Source organism: Oryctolagus cuniculus, chromosome 6 (genome assembly GCF_964237555.1).
Source record: "Oryctolagus cuniculus chromosome 6, mOryCun1.1, whole genome shotgun sequence".
Lineage (NCBI taxonomy): Eukaryota > Metazoa > Chordata > Mammalia > Lagomorpha > Leporidae > Oryctolagus > Oryctolagus cuniculus.
This window is the reverse complement of record NC_091437.1, coordinates 56912796-56935358: the sequence shown is the minus strand read 5'-3', so window position 1 is coordinate 56935358 and position 22563 is coordinate 56912796. Positions and strand designations below refer to the sequence as shown.

Sequence of the window (22563 nt, the reverse complement as noted above, 5' to 3'; positions counted from 1 at the left end):
CAAAATCAACAACCGGTGGCAGAGGAAGTATTGCTGAGAGGTCAAGGTATGCAGCCTGGAGCTAGAATGCCTGAACTTGGAAACTGGCTCAGCTCTCGACTAGCTGTGGAGTGTAGGGCAAGTTTCTCTCCCCTCTCAGGGCCTCAATGTGTTCATCTTTAACTTGACATAATAGTAGTATTCATGTCACAGGATCATTTCCAAGATCAAAGCGCCATTCATTGACCAGCTGGGACCAGACTTGGCAGGTGACACACTGTTATGGAGTGTCAGCCATGACGTCGTCGTGGTGAGGGTGAGTCAGAATGAACCAGGAAAGGCCGTCTCGCTGAGCAGACGTCTCAGATGTCACAGTGGTGAGGAATGAAGGGGAGCACTCAGGAATTTCAGAGATTTCCTGGGGAGCCAGCCGGGGCAAGCACATTCAGGAAACGCTGACACCTTGGGTATCTCTTTCTCCTCCTACTTTCATAGCCCACCTTGGTCTTCTCCATTGTCAGAGTGAATATTTGTGGTCTTTGTCTGGGGCAGAGAACAGAGAGCTCCTAGGGGTACAGAAACCCAGGTGGTATGGTGTGTAGCTTGGCATAGTTGCTTTCAATTAAAGCGGAGAAAAGGAGCCGAGAGGGAAGGCAGCAAGAAAATGAATTTTCATTCAGCGTAAATGAGGCTTAATGTTGGGAGTATTTCCCCAGAATCCAGATAAAAAAGGCACCATCTCAGGGATATCTTCAGTTAGCAAGAATGAAATGGTGAAGTGAAGCAGGCAGAGAATTGAGTGAAATATAAAGAAACTTTTCCAGCATATCAGCTTCATTATATGATGCATTTGGATTGCACTTGAGCCTCAAGCTTTTGCTTGGGCTCAAATAGGAAAAAAGATCTTACTTTCCAGCAGGTTTATAGTAATTGCTAATTTAGGTTTCTGATTTTGTCCTTCAAGATCCTTTAAGTCTTTTCAAACCACAGAGGGGTTTTAAAATTCAAAGTCAAGTGCAATAATAGGTAGAAGGTAAATGAGAAACTGTCAGATAAGCCACCATGGAATGGAGAAATTGCTTATGCAACAAAGGCCTTTAGAATCCTGGAGGGCGTTGGGTATGATAAGGATATACTTAAGATGGTTTAAAATAAAAGGCAGACACGCTGTAGACCTGGGATTTCTTCCACACTTTTGACCTGAATTCTCTGTAGATTGTTGAGGTGATACTCAGCAGAACAGGGAAAGAGAAGAGAAAAGAGATGTTGATCTCTAAATGCAATGTGATCTCAATGTCTCTTACAAGGCTCCCTAAAGAAAATAGGTTCCTTTACATTGAAAATGGAATTTTAGTCCATTGGATTTTTTGTTGAAATAATCTAAATGTGTTTGTATGTGTGTGGACATCTTTATACACATGGATGCATGCACACACACAGAGAGACATATTTGAATACAGACTCATTTGGGGGAAAAATCCTTATTCAAGAGGCACACCTACCTACTGCTGTATTTGAAAAGGGGAAGGAAGGGAATTGGTTAGAGGGTCTTTTATATCAAGGAAGCTGAATCTCACTGGGAATAGATGCCAATTAGTAAAGGCTGTTAAAGTGCCAATTAGGCAACAGGATAAATCCAGATGCTGAATTACATGGGCTTAGGGAAAGGATCTGGGAATAATGAGAACTCAGAGAAAGAACTTAGGTATGGGAACAGGAAGGAGTCTGTGTCCTCTGGCCTCAGTTTCTAATCTATACAATGGCCTCATCCACCAATACTCTCAGGAATAGACTGTAGGACTGAAGGGGCTGGGGCACTAAGAAGATGACCTTCAGAGGGAGGGGGGAGAAAATAATCTTTGTGAACTTGACTGAGAATGAAGTCGGGCAAGGCCCTGACTCTATGAGGCTGAGACTTCAAGGCTCTCCCAGGGCTGGCACAGGTCCTGAAATGAATGGGGATGAGGGCAAGCTATTCTCCTCGGGACTTCAGAGTCCAGCAAGCATCCTGAAGAATGAACTAAGGCTGGGCTTAGCGCTAAAAAATCACCCCTTCAGTTCAAAAGGGTGAGAAAGAACACTGTTCTCTGGTCTTCCATCCATCTTGGGCACGGTCAGGCTCCCTCTTGGCCATTCTCTGAGATAGGCAATCACTTCTCTCCTCATTACTCAGCACAGGTCAATCTCAGCTTCTACCCAGACCCTGTAGAGTCTCTGAGGCTGACCACTGGGTCAGGCTCCATCAGTGCTCCTCCATGGCAGTGTGACAGTGTACTTGTCACTTAACGCTTATGAACATCCACACTCTGCTCTATAAAATGGGGATAGTGGTAACATCTGCCTGGTAGAACTGTGGACATCTACAGGGCGGATTACGCAAGGTCTCTGCACAGTGTCTGGCCATGCAGAAAGCTCCAGAGTGTTGATGCTGATTATGATGATGCTGGTGGTGGTGAATACTTTGGAGTTAGCACAGTGTAAGGTTCTAGAAGAAATATAAAAAGATAAAAGTATAAAAATTGGCCGGTGCCATGGCTCAATAGGCTAACCCTCGACCTAGCGGCGCCGGCACACTGGGTTCTAGACCCGGTCGGGGCGCCGGATTCTGTCCAGGTTGCTCCTCTTCCAGGCCAGCTCTCTGCTGTGGCCAGGGAGTGCAGTGGAGGATGGCCCAAGTGCTTGGGCCCTGCACCCCATGGGAGACCAGGAGAAGTACCTGGCTCCTGCCATCGGATCAGCACGGTGCGCCAGCCGCAGCATGCCGGCCACGGCAGCCATTGGAGGGTGAACCAACAGAAAAGGAAGACCTTTCTCTCTGTCTCTCTCTCCCTGTCCACTCTGCCTGTAAAAAAAAAAAAAAAAAAAAAAAAAAGTATAAAAATTGTCCAACTTCATGTAGTTCCCTGAGCTTTTCATGGAAATATCTAGGCTGGTCAGCTTCAGAGCAAAGACTTGGTCCAGGGAAAGAGCTGGGATGGATCTATGTCATCTGCCACGGCTGACATTCAGGATCCTCTGTACTTTGTTCTTTCTATTGAACTGTTTTGTCATCTGTCCTCAAAGATATTTGAAAAGCCTCAGCCGATCATGCTGATCCATGGCTTTCCACGGCTTCTGTGCTCTTGGGATCAAGCTCTGCAGGCCATCTGGTCCAGTGCTCCCTCTCCTTACCCTGACTCTGGCCTCCTGCCCACCTTCCTTCCACGGACAAGCCTCCCTCTGCTCCAACACACCTGTTGCTCCCCCAGGCTTTCACACAGGCCTTCCCTGCCATACTGTTCTTGCCTCCCTCTCCTTGGCCCTATTCCCACTCTGAACCCTACTCTACATATGCCCCGCAAATAAAGCTGTATTCCTTCTCTATAGCTATGCTATCCAATGTGGAAACTACCAGCCACATGAGTCTTCTAAGCCACTTGCAATGTGGCTGGTCCAACTGAAATGCACTATAAATGTAAAACATCCAACAGATTTCAAAGAATGAGCTCCAATAGGGAAGAAAGAATATCAGGTGTGTTGTGCATTGATTACATGCTGAAATGATAATATTTTAGAACATGTAATAAAATACCAACAGTCCCCAGCTTATGATGGTTTGGCTTAAATTTTTTTGACTTTACAATGGTGTAAAAGCCACACACATTCAATAGAAACCGTTTTGAATTTTGGATTGAGACCTTTTTCTTGGCTGGCAATATGATCCAATCATCTGATGCTGGGTAGTGGGAGCAAGCAGAGCTCCCAGCTGGCCCCACGGTCATGGATGGAAACAACTGACATCCTAAAAGGGGGCTGAGTTGCTCAGCTATGACATTCAGCAGGCTTGGCATAGCCAATGCATTTTCGACCTCACGAAATTTTCAACTTATGATGGGTTTATTAGGGTGTAACCCTCATTGTAAGTCAAGGAGCATTTGTATTGTTAAAATTGCATGCTTTTAAAATGTAGACATGTTAAATGTAGAGCTTTTTAAAATTAGGTAGGTGGATCACATTCTGTTTCTTTTTTTTTTTTTTTTAAGATTTTTATCTATTTATTTGAGAGATAGAGTTACAGACAGAGAGAAAGGTCTTCCATTCGCTGGTTCACTCCCCAAATGGCTGCAATGGCCGGAGGTGGGCTGATGTGAAGCCAGGAACCAGGAGCTTTTTCTGGGTCTCCCTCATGGGTGCAGGGGCCCAAGCACTTGGGCCATCTTCCACTACTTTCCCAGGCCATAATCAGAGGGCTGGATTGGAAGAGGAGCAGCTGGGACACAAACTGGCTCCCATATGGGATGCCGGCATGGCAGGTGGAGGCTTAGTGTACTTTGCCATAGCACCAGCCCCTCCTGTTCTGTTTCTATAGGAGGGCAGTACTTGGAGCTCAGGACCCTGGCTCTTCCTCCCGGAAGCCATCTGTGGCTCATTTGCTGTCAGAGTCTCTGGGTGTCCTACAGTTATTTTGCCTTTGCAACTATAATTAAATAACTCTGCCACTAGCAGTGACAACGATCACAAGTCCATGAGGTCAGAGGCTCCTTCTCTGCCTTGTTCTCAGTTCGAACCCCAGCCTTTGGCACTCTGCCTGGCTTTGAGTGCATGCTTGTATTGGTTTCCTATTACTGCTGTTATAAATCATCACAAACTTAATGTCTTAAAACAACACAAATTTATTACCTTGAATTTCTGGAGGTGAGAAATCTGGAAACTGTTTCATTAGGCTAAAAATATTCAAGGGGTGGGTAGGACTGAGTTTCTTCCAGAACGGCCATAGAAGAAGCTGTTTCCTTTCCTTTGACAGCTTCTAGATGCTGCCTCCACTCCTGGGCTCATGGCCCCATTGCCCCTTCTTTATAGTCAGTGGTGTAACTTCAACTCTCTCTCTGACTCTGACTCTCCTGCCTCAACTGTTCACATGTCAGAACCCTGTCAATGAACTGGGCTCATGTGAATAGTCCAAGATACACTCAGTATGTTCGAGACTGATTCCTTGATCACACCTGAAAAATCCCCTTTGCCATGTCAGGTCACCTATTCCATAGGTTCTGGGTATTTGTACAAGGACATCTTTGAGGAGCGATTATTCTGTCTACCACAGTGCTCAGTGTCTCCAATCTTAACTCCTGTTTCTTCTCAGAAGCTTTATCCCCAGCCCTAAGAAACCTGCCTTTTCCCCATCATTCCTTGAGTCCTGACATGGATCAGCCTTTGGTGCCTGATTTGGGAGTCACTTTCCCCAGTGCAGTGACCCTTATGGTCCTCACTTGGTTCCCTTCTGTCTGATTTCCTGGGTCTCTATCATGTACTTCACAGCGACATTCCTGGTCCTCCTGACTAGATGGTAGGCCTCCTCCGTGCAGAGCTGGACCTGCCTTACATGTCTCCAACCCTCCCCCCACTCCTGGACCTGGCCACTCTAGCTGCTTGAAAAGGAATGCCCACAACACTCTCATCGCTCCATCAGGAGCGGCCTCCCTACATGTGAGGCCGAGCCTCCGGCCGCGGGAATGTGTCTTTCTTTCCCATGTTGATTGTTAACACAGCAGCCCAGCGTTAAACCAAGTGAATGTGGGAGGGTTAAGTGCAAAGTCATTTTAGCAAAATGTGCATTGCTTCGCACCAAGCAGAAATCAAATGTTATGATGCTACAGCACTGGGAAGAGAACATTACATTTGGCATCATCCCAGGATCCAAAAGCACAAATGGCATTAACCCATTAGTGGCTGGGTCCTCAGGAATGTTTTTCTTCTCCCCATCAAGACCTCCCTGGCTATATCTCTTCTCCAAAAACAAGGCACATCTCTCTGTCTCTCTCCCTCTCTCTCTCTCTCTGATGCACACACACACTCACTCACATGCATGTCTAGACTCTTTCCAGAAGAATGTTAAATAATCCTCAAACCTAAGAGTATAGCTTTGCAATTACCTGTCTTATAATCATAGAGCTGCTCAAGTCTTTCCGACGACAAGAATGATAATACTGATGATCGTGATGATGAAGGCCTGATGGTTTCCGGCATTAACACAAAATTTAAAAACTAACATGTGTAATGATTTACTCTTTATCAGTAATCTTTGATAAACATAGCTGGCTATTTCACATTCTTTGAAAATAGTTTGTGGGTCCAGTGTTTAGGCACAGTAGGCTGACTGTGATGCTGGCATTCCACATGGGCACTGGTTGAGATCCAGCTCCCTGCTAATGTGCCTGGGGCAGCATAGCCACATGGGAGACCCAAGTGCAGTTCCAAGTTACTGGCTTCAGCCTGGTTTAGCTCTGCCATTGCAGCCATTTGGGGAGTGAATGAGAGGATGGAAGATATGTCTCTCTCTCCCTCCCTCTCTCTCTTTCTCTAACTCAAATCAATGGAAAAAGAATCTTTAAAAGAGAAAAAGAAAATAGTTTGCATATTCCCTGGGGAAAAGTTTGTTTTTTTTTTTGTTGTTTTTTTTTGTTTTTTGACAGGCAGAGTGGACAGTGAGAGAGAGAGACAGAGAGAAAGGTCTTCCTTTGCCGTTGGTTCACCCTCCAATGGCCGCCGCGGCCGGCGTGCTGCGGCCGCCGCACCGCGCTGATCTGATGACAGGAGCCAGGTGCTTCTCCTGGACTCCCATGCAGTGCAGGGCCCAAGGACTTGGGCCATTCTCCACTGCACTCCCTGGCCACAGCAGAGAGCTGGCCTGGAAGAGGGGCAACCTGGACAGAATCCGGCGACCCGACCGGGACTAGAATCCGGTGTGCCGGCGCTGCAAGGCGGAGGATTAGCCTAGTGAGCTGCTCCTAACAAGAAGTTGGAAGATGGTCAGTCCAGAGCTTCCCCATCCATCCTCAGCAAGTGATTTGCATCTTCATAGCTTCAAGACCGCCACTACCCCTCCAGAAATCTTGTTATTTCCAAAAAGGAGGAGAGGAAGAAGGGCTATGGGTAAAAATGTGTTGTACTTATTGAATTTGTCTTCCCCCCTCCTCACCTCATTTTTTAAATTTTTATTTATTTATTTATTTATTTATTTTAACAGGCAGAGTTAGACAGTGAGAGAGACAGAGAGAGTTAAAGACAGTGAGAGAGAGAGACAGAGAGAAAGGTCTTCCTTCTGTTGGTTCACTCCCCTGATGGCCATCACAGCCGGCGCACTGCGCTGATCCAAAACCAGGAACCGGGTGCTTCCTCCCGGTCTCCCATGCGGGTGCAGGGACCCAAGCACTTGGGCCATCCTCCACTGCACTCCCAGGCCACAGCAGAGAGCTGGACTGCAAGAGGAGCAACTGGGACTAGTACCCAGCACCCCAACCGGGACTAGAACCCGGGGTGCCAGCACCACAGGCAGAGGATTAGCCTAGTGAGCCATGGTGCTGGCCCACCCTCATTTTTTTTAACTGGGAAAAAATGTTTTCCTGAAGCCCCAGGATGTATATTTCTACTGATTCTTGTGGGATGGAGTTGGGTCACATGGCTACCACCTGCCTGAGGACATTGTCAACTGAGAAAATTAAAATCCTAAAAAAAAAATAAAAATAATAATCCAGGTCTAGCTAGCCAGAAAGAAGAGAAAAGCTATTTCATGGATAATCAACAGAGTCTGCTTCTAAATTTCACTCAGTCTTGGACATTGCATGAATTGTACTCCCAAAGATACTATTACCCAATGTAGTGGTCTCACTATATTGGCATCTAATGTATATAGCACTCATTCCTCATGTTTATTAGCAGTTAGTCATGTTAGCATAGAGAAAACATGCTAATGCCTGCATCCCAGAGAGTGCAGGATGGCATGGAAGTGGGACAGCCCTCATTCTCTCTGCCTCTACAGGCAACGAGAAGGCAGGCATTTAACTAATGAGTGGAAGGCTGTTGCAGCCAGGAAGATCACTTCAGGCTGACGTACTTGTCTCTTCCTCAGAAGCCTGGCCAGGAGGTGAGGGCTCAGCCATGCGGGCAAAGCATCCTTTATTTCTTGTTTTCTGCAGTGGATGTCTGTGGATATCATCTGATCTCTGCAACTCGTTCTTCCAGCAGTATCATCCTGGACTTCACAATGGGAAACGCCACCTCCATTGATGGTTAGTGACTTGATGGGAACTTCAAGGGGTCATCCAAGGACAGCCAGTGGAATGGCGTCCTCGGGAGTCTGTGTCTTCAGCAGAGTAAGCATGAAGGGAGTAACCTGTAGGCAATGCGGGGGGCTGCACCGCCTGCCTTGTATCCTACCAGGGCTCTGGCTCCTGTCCTCCCATAACCTGGTTCTTCATCAAGTTTTGCAACAAACATCTTCCTGGATGAAGGCAGAGTGTCAATCTCACTTCTTGCAACCCCCAAATCATATTGGCATATAGATACATGCCAGTGTGCCTGTCCAGTGTGCCTTTAATCCACCAAATGATCTTGTATAAACCCCACCTCTCTGGGCCCAAGTTTCCTCAGGGGTAAAGCGCTGGGTTGGACCAGACCAGTGGCTTCCAACTATTTCCTGCCGAGCTTCAGGACTTCCCCTCAGAAGAACCTCAAGGGCCCATGTGGGGCGTTCAGGAGCCATTCGTTATCATGGCTCGGGACCCCCAACTCACTTCAATTAGAATAGCTCTCCTTTTCTCCAATTTACTTATCTAGTCGTGCAATATTTTTTATTGGCTATCAGCTAAAAATAAACACTTGAAAAATGCCGGACAATATCATCTCCAAAGGGCCCTTCCAGCTCTGATAGTCTGTGATTCTAAGCAGGTGGAATATTTGGTAACATCTTCTCATTCATCAGCATAATTGGGAGTACAGGAATGGCTGCCAAAACGTACTCTATATCTAAATAAAATCTCTGTGCAAAACAATGGCACTAAAGGACACCCAGAAAAGAACAGGTTCTGTGCAGGGACTTGAGACAAAGCACAGCTCCCTGACTGGCAATTCCGGAGACCCCTGGCTGGAGAGCTGAGAGAGGAAGCCCCCCACAGCTGTAGCTGGGCTCTGCCATGGCAAAGCAAAGAAGCAAATGCTTAGGCAAACCGTATCTGGGCCTCTCCCTTCTGTGGGGCACAGCCAGTATTTTGAAAACTTTCAATTAGTGGCTATTAATATTCATACATTGCAAAACATATGTAAAAGTTCAGTGTCCTGGTTTCTTCTGAAAAACGGAAGCTCTGACAACACTGGGCTTGCATTCCAGCAGGGCAGCCACCAGCTAGAGAGGGACAACAACTACCCCTGTCTGTGGGCTCTGTGCCTCACCGAGCCCAGGCCACCTGCTCCTTGCCATACTCCCGACCCTGAGGCCAGGTGCTGCCTATTGCTAGGCCTGCACTTGCACTGTGGTTGTTTGCTTCCCCTTATGGCAAAGCCGTGGTAAATGAAATATGAATTATTATTTCTTATACCCCTGTCCTTACTCAAAATGGAGAAACCAAAGATAGACTGAAAAAGACGTGTTTTTCTAGAAAAACAGGCAGAGAGGGGACCCCTCCTCCCCAGGGGCCATGTGACAATACTCAGACTTTTTTGGTCTTCACAACTAGGAAGGGTGGAAGCTTGGAGGGTAGAGGCCAATGAGACTGCTTAATATCCTGCAAATTCACCGGACAGCCCACACAACCGAGGGTGACCCCACCCCAACTGCTGATAGTTGATAGTACCTGGGGTTTAACACATCACAGCCCCTTCACTCTTACATTACCTGCCTGGGCCCTGCCCTTTAGGCATTACTGAGACCAGGCCGGGCTTTGATGAAGAAGCCAGCACAGTAGAATTAGGTCCTCCCCAAGGGGGCAAAGGTAAGAATGGTAAGAACTCTGTGTGGGGCCGGCGCCACGGCTCACTAGGCTAATCCTCCACTTTGCGGCGCCGGCACACCAGGTTCTAGTCCCGGTCGGGGTGCTGGATTCTGTCCCAGTTGCCCCTCTTCCAGGCCAGCTCTGCTGTGGCCCGGGAGTGCAGTGGAGGATGGCCCAAATGCTTGGGCCCTGCACCCCACAGGAAACCAGGAGAAGCACCTGGCTCCTGCCTTCGGATCAGCGCGGTGCGCCGGCTGCAGTGGCCATTGGAGGGTGAACCAACGGCAAAGGAAGACCTTTCTCTCTGTCTCTCTCTCTCACTGTCCACTCTGTCAAAAAAAAAAAAAAAAAAAAAAAAAACCTCTGTGTGTGGTGGCCGCAATGGCTTCATCTGTCCCCATATAAAGCAAACCCGTGAGAAGGTGCTGTTTCCCCAGCATAGGCTCAGGGATACCAAATTCCCTGACTTTGGGCTTCATAGCTTGTAAGTGACAGGACAAGGCCCAAGGCAGAGATGTACAGTCTTTTCTGGGCTTAGGTCCTCAGTCCTGACTTGGACTTTGTGACTCAACCAGCAACCTCTCTGTTGTCCAGTTTGTGTTCTTAGCCCAAATCAGATGCTGCCAGCTGAAAGTCCATCTGCCCTGCTGTGCTTTCCCCCAGTGGACAGAGCTTGCCGGAAAGGGCAAGCAACTGTCGTCCTGCAAACTCAATGGGAAGCAGCAGACACTAAGAGGTCCGGGGAAGCAAGAAGCAAAGTTTAGGGGTTGAGGGTAGAATGTCATGAAGATGAAATCCAAGAGTTGGGCACAGTTCTTCTAGGTGCCTCTGCTAAAGACAGTCAACAGCCAAGTTCAGGCAAGAGAACTGGGCATCGGAGAGGCAGAAGGGAGCACAAAAACCAGAGGTGAAAACAGGCGTTCTTCCTTACTGCTCATTCACTCATCCACCACCACCACCAACCCCCCCCCCCGCCCCCGCATCTTCCAGCACAGATTTGTGCAGCAGGGTTCAGGCTGTGGATAATGCGGATGGCCCCTGCCCTCATGGAATCAAAACCATGCTCCGAGACTTCCAGCTGTTTGATGTCAACCAAATTGCTTCCATCCCCGAGTTTCCTGATCGATAAAAGGAAGAGGGGCAGTTTCTATCTTGCAAGGGATGATGTGAAGATTAAATATGACCTCCTTAGCACTCCCTTCACTCAGACTCTTAATACATGTGTCCCTGGTTCCAGCCTCTGCTTCCTTCCTCCCAGGCTACCACTCAAGTAATCATGCATGAGTCCTGTAGCCCACACAGGTGAGGATAACTCCTGGGGTCACCTTTCAGATCTAAAGACCCTCTCATCCTAGACAACCAGTTCTTGCCCCTAAGGTTGGAGGGTTTTGTGCACCACGTCATGTAGGAAGCAGGATGCTGGATGTAGAATTGCCTGGCCGTCAGCAGCACAGGTCTCTGTCGTAGGAGGATGTGAATTCTCACAGCAGTCCTGCCTCTCCCTGCCCCTGTTCCTCATAAATGCCAATTTGACTCCGCAACCGCTTGTGGATAGCACGAAGCAGATTCTCAGCAGCTTGGCGGGTGGGCGTGGCTACCCTCATCAGGGCCCGGGGGCGTGTACAGTGATAAACCCTGATTCCAAGCCCTTGCTAACGAAAGCCTTGTTGTCCCCGACACATGGCCTTCAGGAAGGAGCTGGGCACGTGCCGATGTGTCTACCTGGACTGGGGTGCCTACTCACCAAGCTTGTACCACATGTCACGGATGGAGAAGCCAATTAGCCGTCTCATGTCCCCGTACCTAAGAGGAACAAAAACGCGCGCTTCAGGCACTATCTCAGAGCATCCCACGAAACCCCGCCCCCTTCAGGAAACCCAGGAGTGCCACCTACTTATTCAGAATTTTGTTGTACTTCGCGTGCGAGAACTGCTCCAGCTGCAGAGAATCCTGAGTGATAAAAGCCACGGCCAGATGAAAGTAGTTGTTCCACAGCTGTAAATGAAGGAGGGGAGAGGACAGGCGTGAAGAGGGTGTGAGGGGGGGACTTATTAAACGCTGGCTGACGTGAATAATTTATGAAGACGGCAGAAGACAGAGGCAGAGCCAGTTTCATTGTGCACACTGCAAATTTCCAACTGGCACGGACTATGCAATTAACATCTGAGCCAGAGGGAGGACAGAGGATGGATTTCTCTGGGCACTGACCATGTCCCCTCTTCCACAACAGGATCAGGATGGGCAGGAGGATCCCAAGAGCTGCTTTTTGTGTTTGTTTGTTTGTTTGTTTATTTATTTATTTATTTTGGGGTGTAGTGCCTTTTTTTGTGTTTTTAAAAGACAACCACTCTCCCCTCTGCTGGAAGCCCAGGTGAGTTGGGTTCCTGCCCAGGAATTAGAGGGTGATGCCCTTCCTAATTCACCTGATAGCTCACAGACCCGTCTGCAATCCCTTCTGTCTTAAAATAATTTGCCTTTTCCTTTCCTGTAGCTCAAATGGTTTCCAAGTGTGGTTCCTAGAGCAGCAGGACCTGGGAACATGTTAGAAGTTCAAACTCTGTTTTCTGCCCTGACCAGTTGTGTTTGGATGCCATGGAGGTCAGGCCTCAAAATCTCTGTAGTAACAAACATTCCATTTTTACCATGGGCCATACACTCCCTTCTTTCACGACCTAAATGATAAGGTACAGATAAGTTAAATGACCACCCAAAGTCATACTGCTGGTAGATAGAATGAGAATTGAGTTATTTTTAATTAACCCCAAAAAACTCTAAAACTGGGATCTATACACGGATTAAACAGTAACATAGCAAAAGGTTATTTTCCATCCTACTTTGGACACTCATCTAATTCCCCAGAAGAAAATGTTAACAATTTCTTGGATATCTTTTCAAATTTTTATTCACAAGCAAATAAATATGAGTATCTACATAAAGATCTTTTAAAACAGTCTGCTGTACTTTGGGGTTTTTTTCCTCTTGAAAATGTTTCCATACTAGCACACACAGATCTGCTTCACTCTTTTATTGCTGAATGGTATTCTGCTATAAGTCTGTACTTTAATTTTAACCAATTCCCTATTTATAGACATTTATCTTGATTCCAACATTTTTTTTATCTCTACCAACAGTTCTGTAATCAACATCCTTGTTCAAACATCTTTATGCGTGGGAAACTATATTTATAGAAAGCATTCCTAGAGTTGGAACTGCTAAGTCCTAGGGTCTATGCAAGTTTTGTTGTTGTTTGTTTGTTGTCTTCATTGTTTGTTGTCATAGACACTGTTCAGTTGCCTACCAGGCTCCCAATGCAATCACCAGCTCCATTGTCATGAACAAGTTACCCCGCCTCTCTGAGTCTCAGTTTCTTCATCTGGAAATTGAGGATAATAGAATCTTTGGGGCATAGTTACATGAACTCCAGAGGAAATTTTGGCTAGTAAACTCCTACTTAAACCTTAAACACCACTTCTTGGGGAAGTCTTCCCTTCACTAAGAGTAGAGCAGATCCACTTTTTTTTTTTTTTTTTTTTATTTATTTTATTATATTTTATTATATTATTTTTATTTTTATTTATTTGTTTACTTTATTTTTTTTTATTTTTATTTATTTGTTTACTTGAAAGAGTTACACAGAGAGGAGAGGCAGAGAGAGAGAGAGGTCTTCCATCCGCTGGTTCACTCCCCAGGTGGCCGCAATGGCAGGAGCTGTGATGATCTGAAGCCAGGAGCCAGGAGCTTCCTTTGGGTCTCCCACACAGGTGCAGGGGCCCAAGGACTTGGGCCATTCTCTACTACCCTCCCAGGCCAAAGCAGAGAGCTGTATTGGAAGTAGAGCAGGCAGAACTTGAACCGGTGCCCACATGGGATGCCAGCACTGCAGGCAGCGGCCCCAGATCCACCCTGTATTCACTCTCCTGACACCCTGTTCACAGGACTTATGATGTATTTTGAACTCTATTTTCTGTCTCCGCTATGGGCTGCAAGCATCATGCAGGCAAGAACATCACCTGTTTAGTTACTGTTGTTTAGTACACTGTGCCTAGTGTCTCCTCTGCCCCAGCATGCTCACAGGGGAATGAGTTCATCAGTGAGTCAGTATTCTGTGTGCATTCTCCTGAGATCCTCTGAGGGAACTCCCCATTCAGAGATCAGGAAACTGAGGCCCTAGAGGACCAGTGATTGCCCAAGGTCACACAGCTGCAAAATGATGCAAGTGGCATTTGGATCCATGTTTATCCTGCCCCAGGGCTTGCATTCTCAACCACCAGGCTCTTCTGCTAAAATTGTTCTTCCCCTTCCTTGGCTTCCTTTAGCTTTTGTTGTTGCCTAAGGTTTCCACGGCTTCATCCGATGCTTCACGATCTTTATAGCAGAGAGATCAAATATATTGCATCCTGCAGGATTCTTTCTGAATGGCCTTGAATTATTCTTTATCCCAAGTTTCAATTAAACATAAAAAAGGACCCAGCAGGCAGTGTTGCTGAAATGCAGCCGGCTGGCCTTCTGTGACCACTCGGGAGATGCTGCTGATTCTGCGGTGGGAGGGTCCAGTATGGCCTCACGTAGGGAACATCAGGATGGAGGTTGGCATGATGGCTAGGCAAACTGTCCCCAGGGATCCACCCATCTTCCTGCCTGGAGCAGCCACTCCACCAGGAGGCCCCTGGTGGTGCTCTGGGCTGTCAGTCTCTGATGACTACTCCCTCTCTGTGTGTGGTGTGTGTCTCGTGTCTCTCCCTCACCTTTGTTGTTGTTGTTATGGGTTACATTTCCTTATATAAACACCAAGCTGGCTCTCATTCCCTCACTAATGGTTGAGAATGTTCTGGAAGTTTTTCATTTCACAAGATCTAGCATGTTGGTTTAAAAATGATCCGAGGGGACAGTGCTGTGGCTCAGTAGGTTAATCCCCGACCTGTGGCGCCAGCATCCCATATGGGCACTGTTTCAAGTCCCAGCTGCTCCACTTCCAATCTAGCTCTCTGCTATGGCCTGGGAAAGCAGTAGATGATGGCTCAAATCCTTGAGCTCCTGCACCCACATGAGAAACCCAGAAGAAGCTCCTGACTCCTGGCTTCAGATTGGCGAAGCCTCGGCCGTTGCAGCCATCTGGGGAGTGAACCAGCAGATGGAAGACCTTTATCTCTGTCTCTACTTCTCACTGTCTGTAAATCTACCTCTCAAATAAATAAAAATAAAATCTTTAAAAAATAAAAAAAAATGATCCAAAGACCAACTGGACCCAGAAAGTGATTTAAAAATGTCTGAAGGTATAGGCAGGAATAACCACACCCAAAGCCAATTACAGCTTCGGGGCTGAGAGAAGAATCTTAGTACCAATCATAGAGCTGCTGACATAGAAACAGATTTCCTAGAGCCTAAAAGTGGTCCCTGCGCCAATCAGAGTTTCCAAAAAAGTAGAGTCTAATCCTACAGCCAATCATCTTTGAGCTCTATATCCGAGTGCCAGGAAGAACTAGCAAGGTCAGAGAGTATTTCTGGAGCCAGAAAGAGCCAGCTGGTAGAATCCAAAAGCCCTGTTCTAAGAGGTGGTACAGAGGAGTGGAAAGAGCTGGCACATGGGCCTGAGGTCGAATCCCAGCAGTGCCACTTAGTAGCTATTCGGGCTTTTAGTAGAAAAGCCAACCACTTCTCTTAATCTCAGTTTATTCACCAATGAGATGGGTATATGTTAACGCAACAGGATTATGATAAGGATTATCACACCCTAAGTAGATGTCTAAAAAAGGTTAGTCACCTTCAAAAGCTCAAAGTCTAAAAGATGAGCCTTCCATTAAGACTCCCAAAACCCTTGCTTCTGAATTCCCCAAAGCATGCGGCAATAGTCTGGGCCCATAAGAATTTCCTTTTTTTTTTAAAGGCAGAGTTAGACAGTGAGAGAGAGAGAGAGAGAAAGGTCTTCCTTTTTCTGGTGGTTCACCCTCCAAGTAGCTGCTACGGTCGGCGCATGCAGGGTGCAGGGCCCAAGGACCTGGGCCATCCTCCACTGGCTTCCCGGGCCACAGCATAGAGCTGGACTGGAAGAGGTGCAACCGAGACTAGAACCCCCGGTGCCGGTGCCACAGGCGGAGGATTAGCCTAGTGAGCCGCAGCGCTGGCCAAGAATTGCCCTTAAGCTAAAGTCTGTACAAAGTTGAATTCAAACTCCTCTCCTGCTCTTCCCTGACTATGCACGTGGAAATGACCACCACGACCCAGCATCCTGAATAAGGCCCAAGCATGCAAATGATCTTAGTCTCAAGCAGAAGTCATCATTTTTGTAATTCTAAGGGCTTGTCACCAACAGGCTGGCATCCACAGGGCTTCTCGCTTTCTACCCTTTGAATCACGAAACCACAGTTCGGGAAAAGATATTAGGGATAACCTCATTGCACCTGCCCCTCCTCTGGACAGCAGCTGCCAAGACCAGCAGTGTTCGGTGATGGATGCTGTTCCTGCTGATATTAAATGCATAATTAATGAAACCGTAAGAAGGAGACAAGGCCTGTTCCAGGCAGGGTACAGAGAGCAAATCCATTCTCACATGGGAGGGAGGAGAAGGTAAGAGAACAAAGATAAGGCTGAAAAATGATCTTGTTTTCTGGTACTTTTCAATAAATATCCATGGAAGCCGTATTAGAGAAGGAGACGTTTTATTTTGTAATGTTGGCCACTTTCCTGTTTTACAGAATCTTGCAGGTGTGACGGCCCCAGGCCAATGCTGGAGTGACCTTCTGGCTTCACAGTTTATCAAACACTGACAACAAATTCAGGGCCCTCACCATCGGCATCATCACGATTATTACTAGAAAGAGTTAACATTTATTAAATGGGTGCTATGCTTCTGGCACTATTCTAACTGCTCTTCTCCCATTCATTCACTGAACCCTCATAACAATCCAATAGGGTAGCTGCCATTAGTATTGGAGTTGAATACTGAGGAAACTGAGGAACAGAGAGGTAGAGTAATTTGCTTGAAGTCACACAGCTCCTAAGCTGAGAGACGCCCACCTTTTGGCATGTTTCCCGCATAGATTTTCTTCTGGGAAGACAAGATAAAACTAAAAGGAGGGCCTGAGGAACTGAGGACATACTTCTTTTGGTAAGTATCCCCCAGAGATGGTGGAGGGGGAAGGCAGGTCCGAGGCAGACATTACCAACAGCCACAGAAGAACAAACCGGCTTGCACTTTTATGGTCCAAACACAGCCACGGCTGGCCCATCCAGGAGAACAATGGCCTTATTAATTTCCCTGAAAACATCCGTAACTAGAGCCTGTGGGCATCTGGGCCACATTTGAAAGGAAATCAAACATTTCTCCTGATTCAGAGCAGCCAAAGTGTCACGTTGTGTTCCCATGTCAAAGATCTGTAATGCCAGGAGACACTCTCACCCAGACCCAGCTGCCAACCACCTCGGGCTGGATAAAGCTCCACAGCCAGCATGTGGCAGTGGCTCCCTGGTGGGCTCTGGTGTCAGCCACTGTGAGTGCCAGGCTGATGGACTCAGGCTTTCAAGTCATCACCTTGAGTCTTACTGCCCTGTATGCTTAGAGCAGACAGCACTGGTGACAGTAGCTACCTAGTTCTGGGGACTGAGAAAGGCACCCATCAAGTGCTTCTCGGGAGATGTGGCATGGATAAGCCAACAGCAGAGGGCTCTTCACCAGGCTTCTCATTATGGTTCAGTTGCATGGTTTGAACGCAAGGTTTTGTGGGAGAGTCCTGTTCAGAGCTAACGTTCATCCTTTCAGCCTCAACAAACGCTCGTCAGCCAGTGCTCTCAGCAGGGGGGATCCCTCAACCCTCAGGCAGACATCACCTCCTCCAGTGGACCTACTAGGTGCCAGGCATGGCAGATACGGTTGCTGTGAATACAAGGTCTTTGCGCTAATGAAGCTCATGTTGTACTGAAGGAAGGAGAGAAAACACGGGTGTAGACAAATAAGAACAATGATCGCAAATGACAGTGTTCTGAAGGGACTCCAACCAGCCAAGTGGTGGTGCACAGCCCTGGGTTGGGTGTGGGCCATCCTCAGAGAGGAGTCAGGCAGCGGGGAGGCCTCTTTGAGGGGGAAAGATTGGAATGGAAACTGGTGGGACCTCACCAGTAAATTTTCCCAGCAAGAACCTTCACACATTCCAGTTCTGAAAAAAACCTTATGACGTGGAAAAGGGATTCAGTGGATGACTCATCCGAGGCAGGGGTACTGTGTAGGCACAGCCTGAAGTTGCTCAGCTGGTGACCGTGTGATGCCCAGGCAGGCATTGGATGCCTCAGCCCCAGGCCCCTGGACTCAGTGACTGCTACTCCTGAGGACCCCATGGCAGCAGATCCTGGAGTCACAGATTTCCCTGGAATGGGATTGCCTTTAGGGGGCCTTCGCCCACATTGTCAATCAGATCTGGACTTTCATAGCAGGCTGTGGACCTGGAAGAGGTGTGCCACTCTGTCCCATGGACACAGTTTTAGGCTCATGAATCGCTTAGAAGGCCCAGGTCTTGGCTAAGAACCAAAAGTGACTTTGGGAGGGATCAGGAAGCCACAGAGATGTATTTGGTTTCGTTGACAATGAATGAATACCAGTCTCCTTGTTAGCACAAGATCTATCTACCATCATATTTGCATATGGTACTCAGTTAATGACTATTGCATCAGACCATGCTTGCAAAGCCTGAGAGCTTCCCGCACCACCCGCACCCCTCTGTGGAAGGCCCCGGAAACTCCTGCATCCTTTCCACGTGCTTTGGGAGGGACCTGATGGAGACATTAACCCCGAAATGCCAGAGCACCCCAGTGCAGCTCCGAGGCTGGCTGCAAAGTCTCACACTCACCTGGAACTCAAAGTTTGTGTGTTCTAGGAACTTCTGGTTCATGGTTTCTGCAAACTTGTTGATAGCTCTCAGGAAGACCCTGGAAGAGGGGAGAAAGTTATCTGGCTATCTGAGCATGCTCCCTCATGCCAGGGCTAAATTCCCTTCCCTCGCTCCTTGGAATAGCACAGGTGATACAGATTAACATCTACCCACACTCAAGTTATGGGGCCACGTTAGCCTTGTAAGAACCCCAGAACTGTCTGACCTCCTTTTGAAAACTCACACTGTCTTACTGTTGAAGATATTAGCAGTTTAAAGCAGAAAATTCATCCCACCCAGAAAAGCTCTAAAGAGAAATCTCCCCCTCCTAAACCAACAACAAACAACACACCATCAAATCCTACCATCTAGAGGAGGCTGTCGGAGACACTGTGATGAGCATAATCTCAAAGGTCTCCCTAGGAATATATACAAGAATGATATTTTAAGAATATCACTTTGATAAATGAGGTTACAGGATGAATGCTGTTTTGCAGCCTTTTTACTAAACGCCACATCGTGTGCTCCTTTCGTGCCGATGGATGCAGATATACATGATCCTTCTTAATCACTAAAGAGCACTCCATGGTAGGGATGGATCACAGCTTACTCAATCGGTTTCTTACTGATGAGGCTTTTTGCTGTTCTTCGGATTTTCCTGTTATAAGCAATTTTCCAATGATCACTCTTTTGCGTATAATCTGTAACTCTTGCACTGCTAGTTGTATGTAAGTCTAGCACGTGGAATTGTTAGTGCACAATATTTGATCATGATAATAGCAATGTGACTAGCTTATGTACTTAGTAAACAATACATTCTACTGATGCTTGATTTTATTTTAAATGTGGTCTTTTAAAAAAACTTGTGAGAGAGAGAGAGAGACAGACAGACAGACAGAGAGAGAACACACCTCTCTGCTGGTTTATTGGGGCAGGCCAAAGACAGAAGCCATGATCTCAATCCAGGTCTCTCATGCAGGTGACAAAAGCCCATCAACTTGTGCCATCGCCTATTGTCTCCCAGGGTCTGTGGGACAGCTCGTAGGAAGGTGGAGTCTGAAGGGGAGCCAGGACCAAAGCTTGGGCACTCTGTTATGGAAAGTGGGCATCCCAACTGGCAGCTTACCCATTAGGCCAAACGTCAACCCCTACTGTTATCCTCCAGTGTAAGTGTATAAGAAAGAATGGGGCCAGCATTGTAGCACAGAGTAAGCCACCATGTGTGACACCGGCATCCCGTACTAGAGTACCAGTTTGAGCCCTGACTGCTCAGCTTCTGACTGGGAAAGCAGCAGCAGATGGCCCAAGTGCGTGGGCTCCTGCACCCGTATGAGAGACCAGGATGGAGTTCCTGGCATCTGGCTTTGCCCTGGCCCAGTCCCAGCCATTGGGAGTGAACCAGTGGATGGAAGACTGCCTCTCTGTGCGTCTCTCTCTCTCTCTCTTTCTCTCTCTCTGTAACTCTGACTTCCAAATAAATAAATAAATAAATCTTTAAAAATATATGTCTTCCTGGACACTTCCTCCTCTCCTTCCTCCACACCAAGCTCTGCTAACTGGCCTTGCAGCCTCCTATCTCTTGACCCTTTATACTCAGGAGCTCCTGGCCCTAAGGAACAGATCCTCTCATGTCAATCACTGAAATCTACGGCTCCCACTACCCCCAGGCTAGGTACAAACTTTTTCTCTGACAGTCATAACGTTTCTGAACTGGACCTCAACGTTGGTTCCAGAGCTTCTCTCTCACTGTTACTCTGTGCTTCTGGCTGTTCCCTGGCTACCTGACCTTGTGCTTTCTTTGTGTCCATGCCCCTCTTCTAAGCTCTGAACATCAAAATCCTGTGTATCCCTCGTGGTCCAGGTCAAAAGCCTCCTCCTTCATGAAGTCTTCCATCATTCTCCCAGCCCCACGTGCTGCTACCTCCTCTCGGTCTGCACCCCTCTTATTCCCACACTGTATATTCTAGCTGTTTCTGTGCAGCTCTTTATGCAGAATCTCCTTTTTCACACCCCGAGCTTCTGCAGGGCAGGGTTTGCAGCATCTCTATGTCCCCTAAAGGATACTCACGCAATTTCCCTCCCCAACATTCCCCATGGGCTGGGATGACTTACTTGTGTGACGCAGGACTATCTGCCTCCTCTACTAGACCGCACTCTCCTGGGGACGAGCGCCTCCCTGCATGCTCCCGTGCTCTGCACTCCACGTGCCTGTGATTCCCCAATTCCATCTCCATGCCTGGCCTCGCCCCCTGAACACCAGCTTACACTGAGGCCTCTGTTCTAAATCTCTACTTGGGTGACTAATCAGCATCTCAAATTCACATGTCAAAAGCTGAATCCCTAATACCTGTCCTCTGACACTCTCCTCCCAAATATTCTTTCTGTAGTCTTCCCATCTAAGTTAAGAACAACTCCATTTGTCTAAGCTTGCAGAGGGGGAAAAACAGCTTTGGTAACGCCCCTAACCTTGCTGTTTCTCTCATACTCTGCCTGGACTGTCAGTACATTCTGCAGTACTTTCTAACTGCTTCGCCATCCTGCCGCCAACCTGAGCCAAGCCACCATCATTTTCTATCTGAATTCTAGCAGCTGCCTCATAACTCCCCCATGTCCTCCTGTGGCCAAGTTCTCTTTGGATGTATGTGCTTGTAAAATCTTAGTGATCTCGGACCAGATCTTACCCATTCTGTCCTACTGTTGAGGAACAGCAGTCAATCAGAAACTATTTGTCTACTGAGTGGCTGACCCAAGGAAAACACTCACTTGGGCTACCTGAGACTCCACGGGAAGCCAATAAAGTGCTGATGAGAAGACTATTGCTGTGAGTAGTAATTGTGGCTCAGTTCTGCTTGGGAACCTCTAAGTGACTTTAAACAATACAACTGCCTGTCAGAAGTGTCCCTCCCAAGCGCTGGAGAGGCAGGGCTATTTATACCACTAGTACTAGCCCCACCCTGGTTCAAAATTGCTCCAGTGGGTATTAAGTGGGTGGTTCTTCTGGCCTGCCCCACAGGTGGGCTTAGCACTGTGCAGTCAGAGAAAGCCCAGAGGAAAAAGAAGAAGGAGACTCTCAGCATGTGTGGGGTATAGCCATTGAAGCTGCAGGTGTGTTTCGGATGGGCCAAGAGTGTGGGAGGGTACCTAAAACATTTGCTACATCAGTCACTGCTTGCCAAGAATGCTGGGCCTGGTGTTCATTGCACACTTTACATGTTCGGTGAGCAAATACGTTGGTTTATCCTGGTGTTAAGATCATAGGATTTGGAGAAACATGCTTAACTGGGTATGATTTCTGGCTTTGCCACTTGCTAGCCGTGAGGATTTAGGATGTGTTAATGTCACCTCCAATGGCTTAATTTCCAGCAGTCATGTAACCTTCATGCTACAGCATCAAGATTTCATGGGCACACACATCATCAGTGCTGAGTGCAGTGCTTGGCACAGAGCAAAACACCAACACAGTAGCCGTGGCTGCTTCAGACCCCTTTGGATGGCATGACCAGGGGCCAGCAGTGAAATGGACAGACAGAGAGCAGGGAGCAGTTAACAACCAGTAGGAGGCCAGGAAGAACTTGAGAAAATAGAAATAAACATCCCCCTAAATACACCACCCCAACAACCTGTCAAAAAGTAAGATTTCTATGATTTTGCAAATGCATTGAGTGGCTGTCATATTGTATATAAACAACTTGGAATTATGGCACAACAATGAGGAATTTTATACAATCCTGGCAACAGCAAAGCTATCAGTAGTTCTAGTAACTACTCATTATTTTGATTGCTGGCCCAAAACTGTCTCCAGCTCTCAGGGGCTAGTACAGTGACCAAGAAGTGATGAGTCCCCCATGCTGATGACAGGGAGTGGTAGCAGACAGGGGATGGGGGAAGTGGATCAAGGATCCCCTCTCTGTCTGGATTCTTCCACAATCATACGTTGAGAATCATTTCACTTTGATTTGCTATGTGTGGGTTTAGAAAAGTAG

The 22563-nt window shown here is 47.4% G+C and overlaps 1 protein-coding gene across 3 annotated transcripts in view; it reads right to left on the bottom strand.

Annotated features, from left to right (window-relative positions):
* Nucleotides 1-22563, bottom strand: part of DOCK2 (dedicator of cytokinesis 2) — a 464436-nt gene that overhangs the window by 61364 nt on the left and 380509 nt on the right. For all 3 annotated transcript variants that reach the window (XM_051843586.2, XM_017341248.3, XM_070076408.1), the window contains exons 30-32: nt 18560-18638; nt 11617-11717; nt 11467-11525 (exon numbers count right to left, since the gene is read on the bottom strand). In XM_051843586.2, the coding sequence (XP_051699546.1) occupies nt 11467-11525; nt 11617-11717; nt 18560-18638 (239 nt within the window). The remainder of the gene's footprint in view (nt 1-11466; nt 11526-11616; nt 11718-18559; nt 18639-22563) is intronic.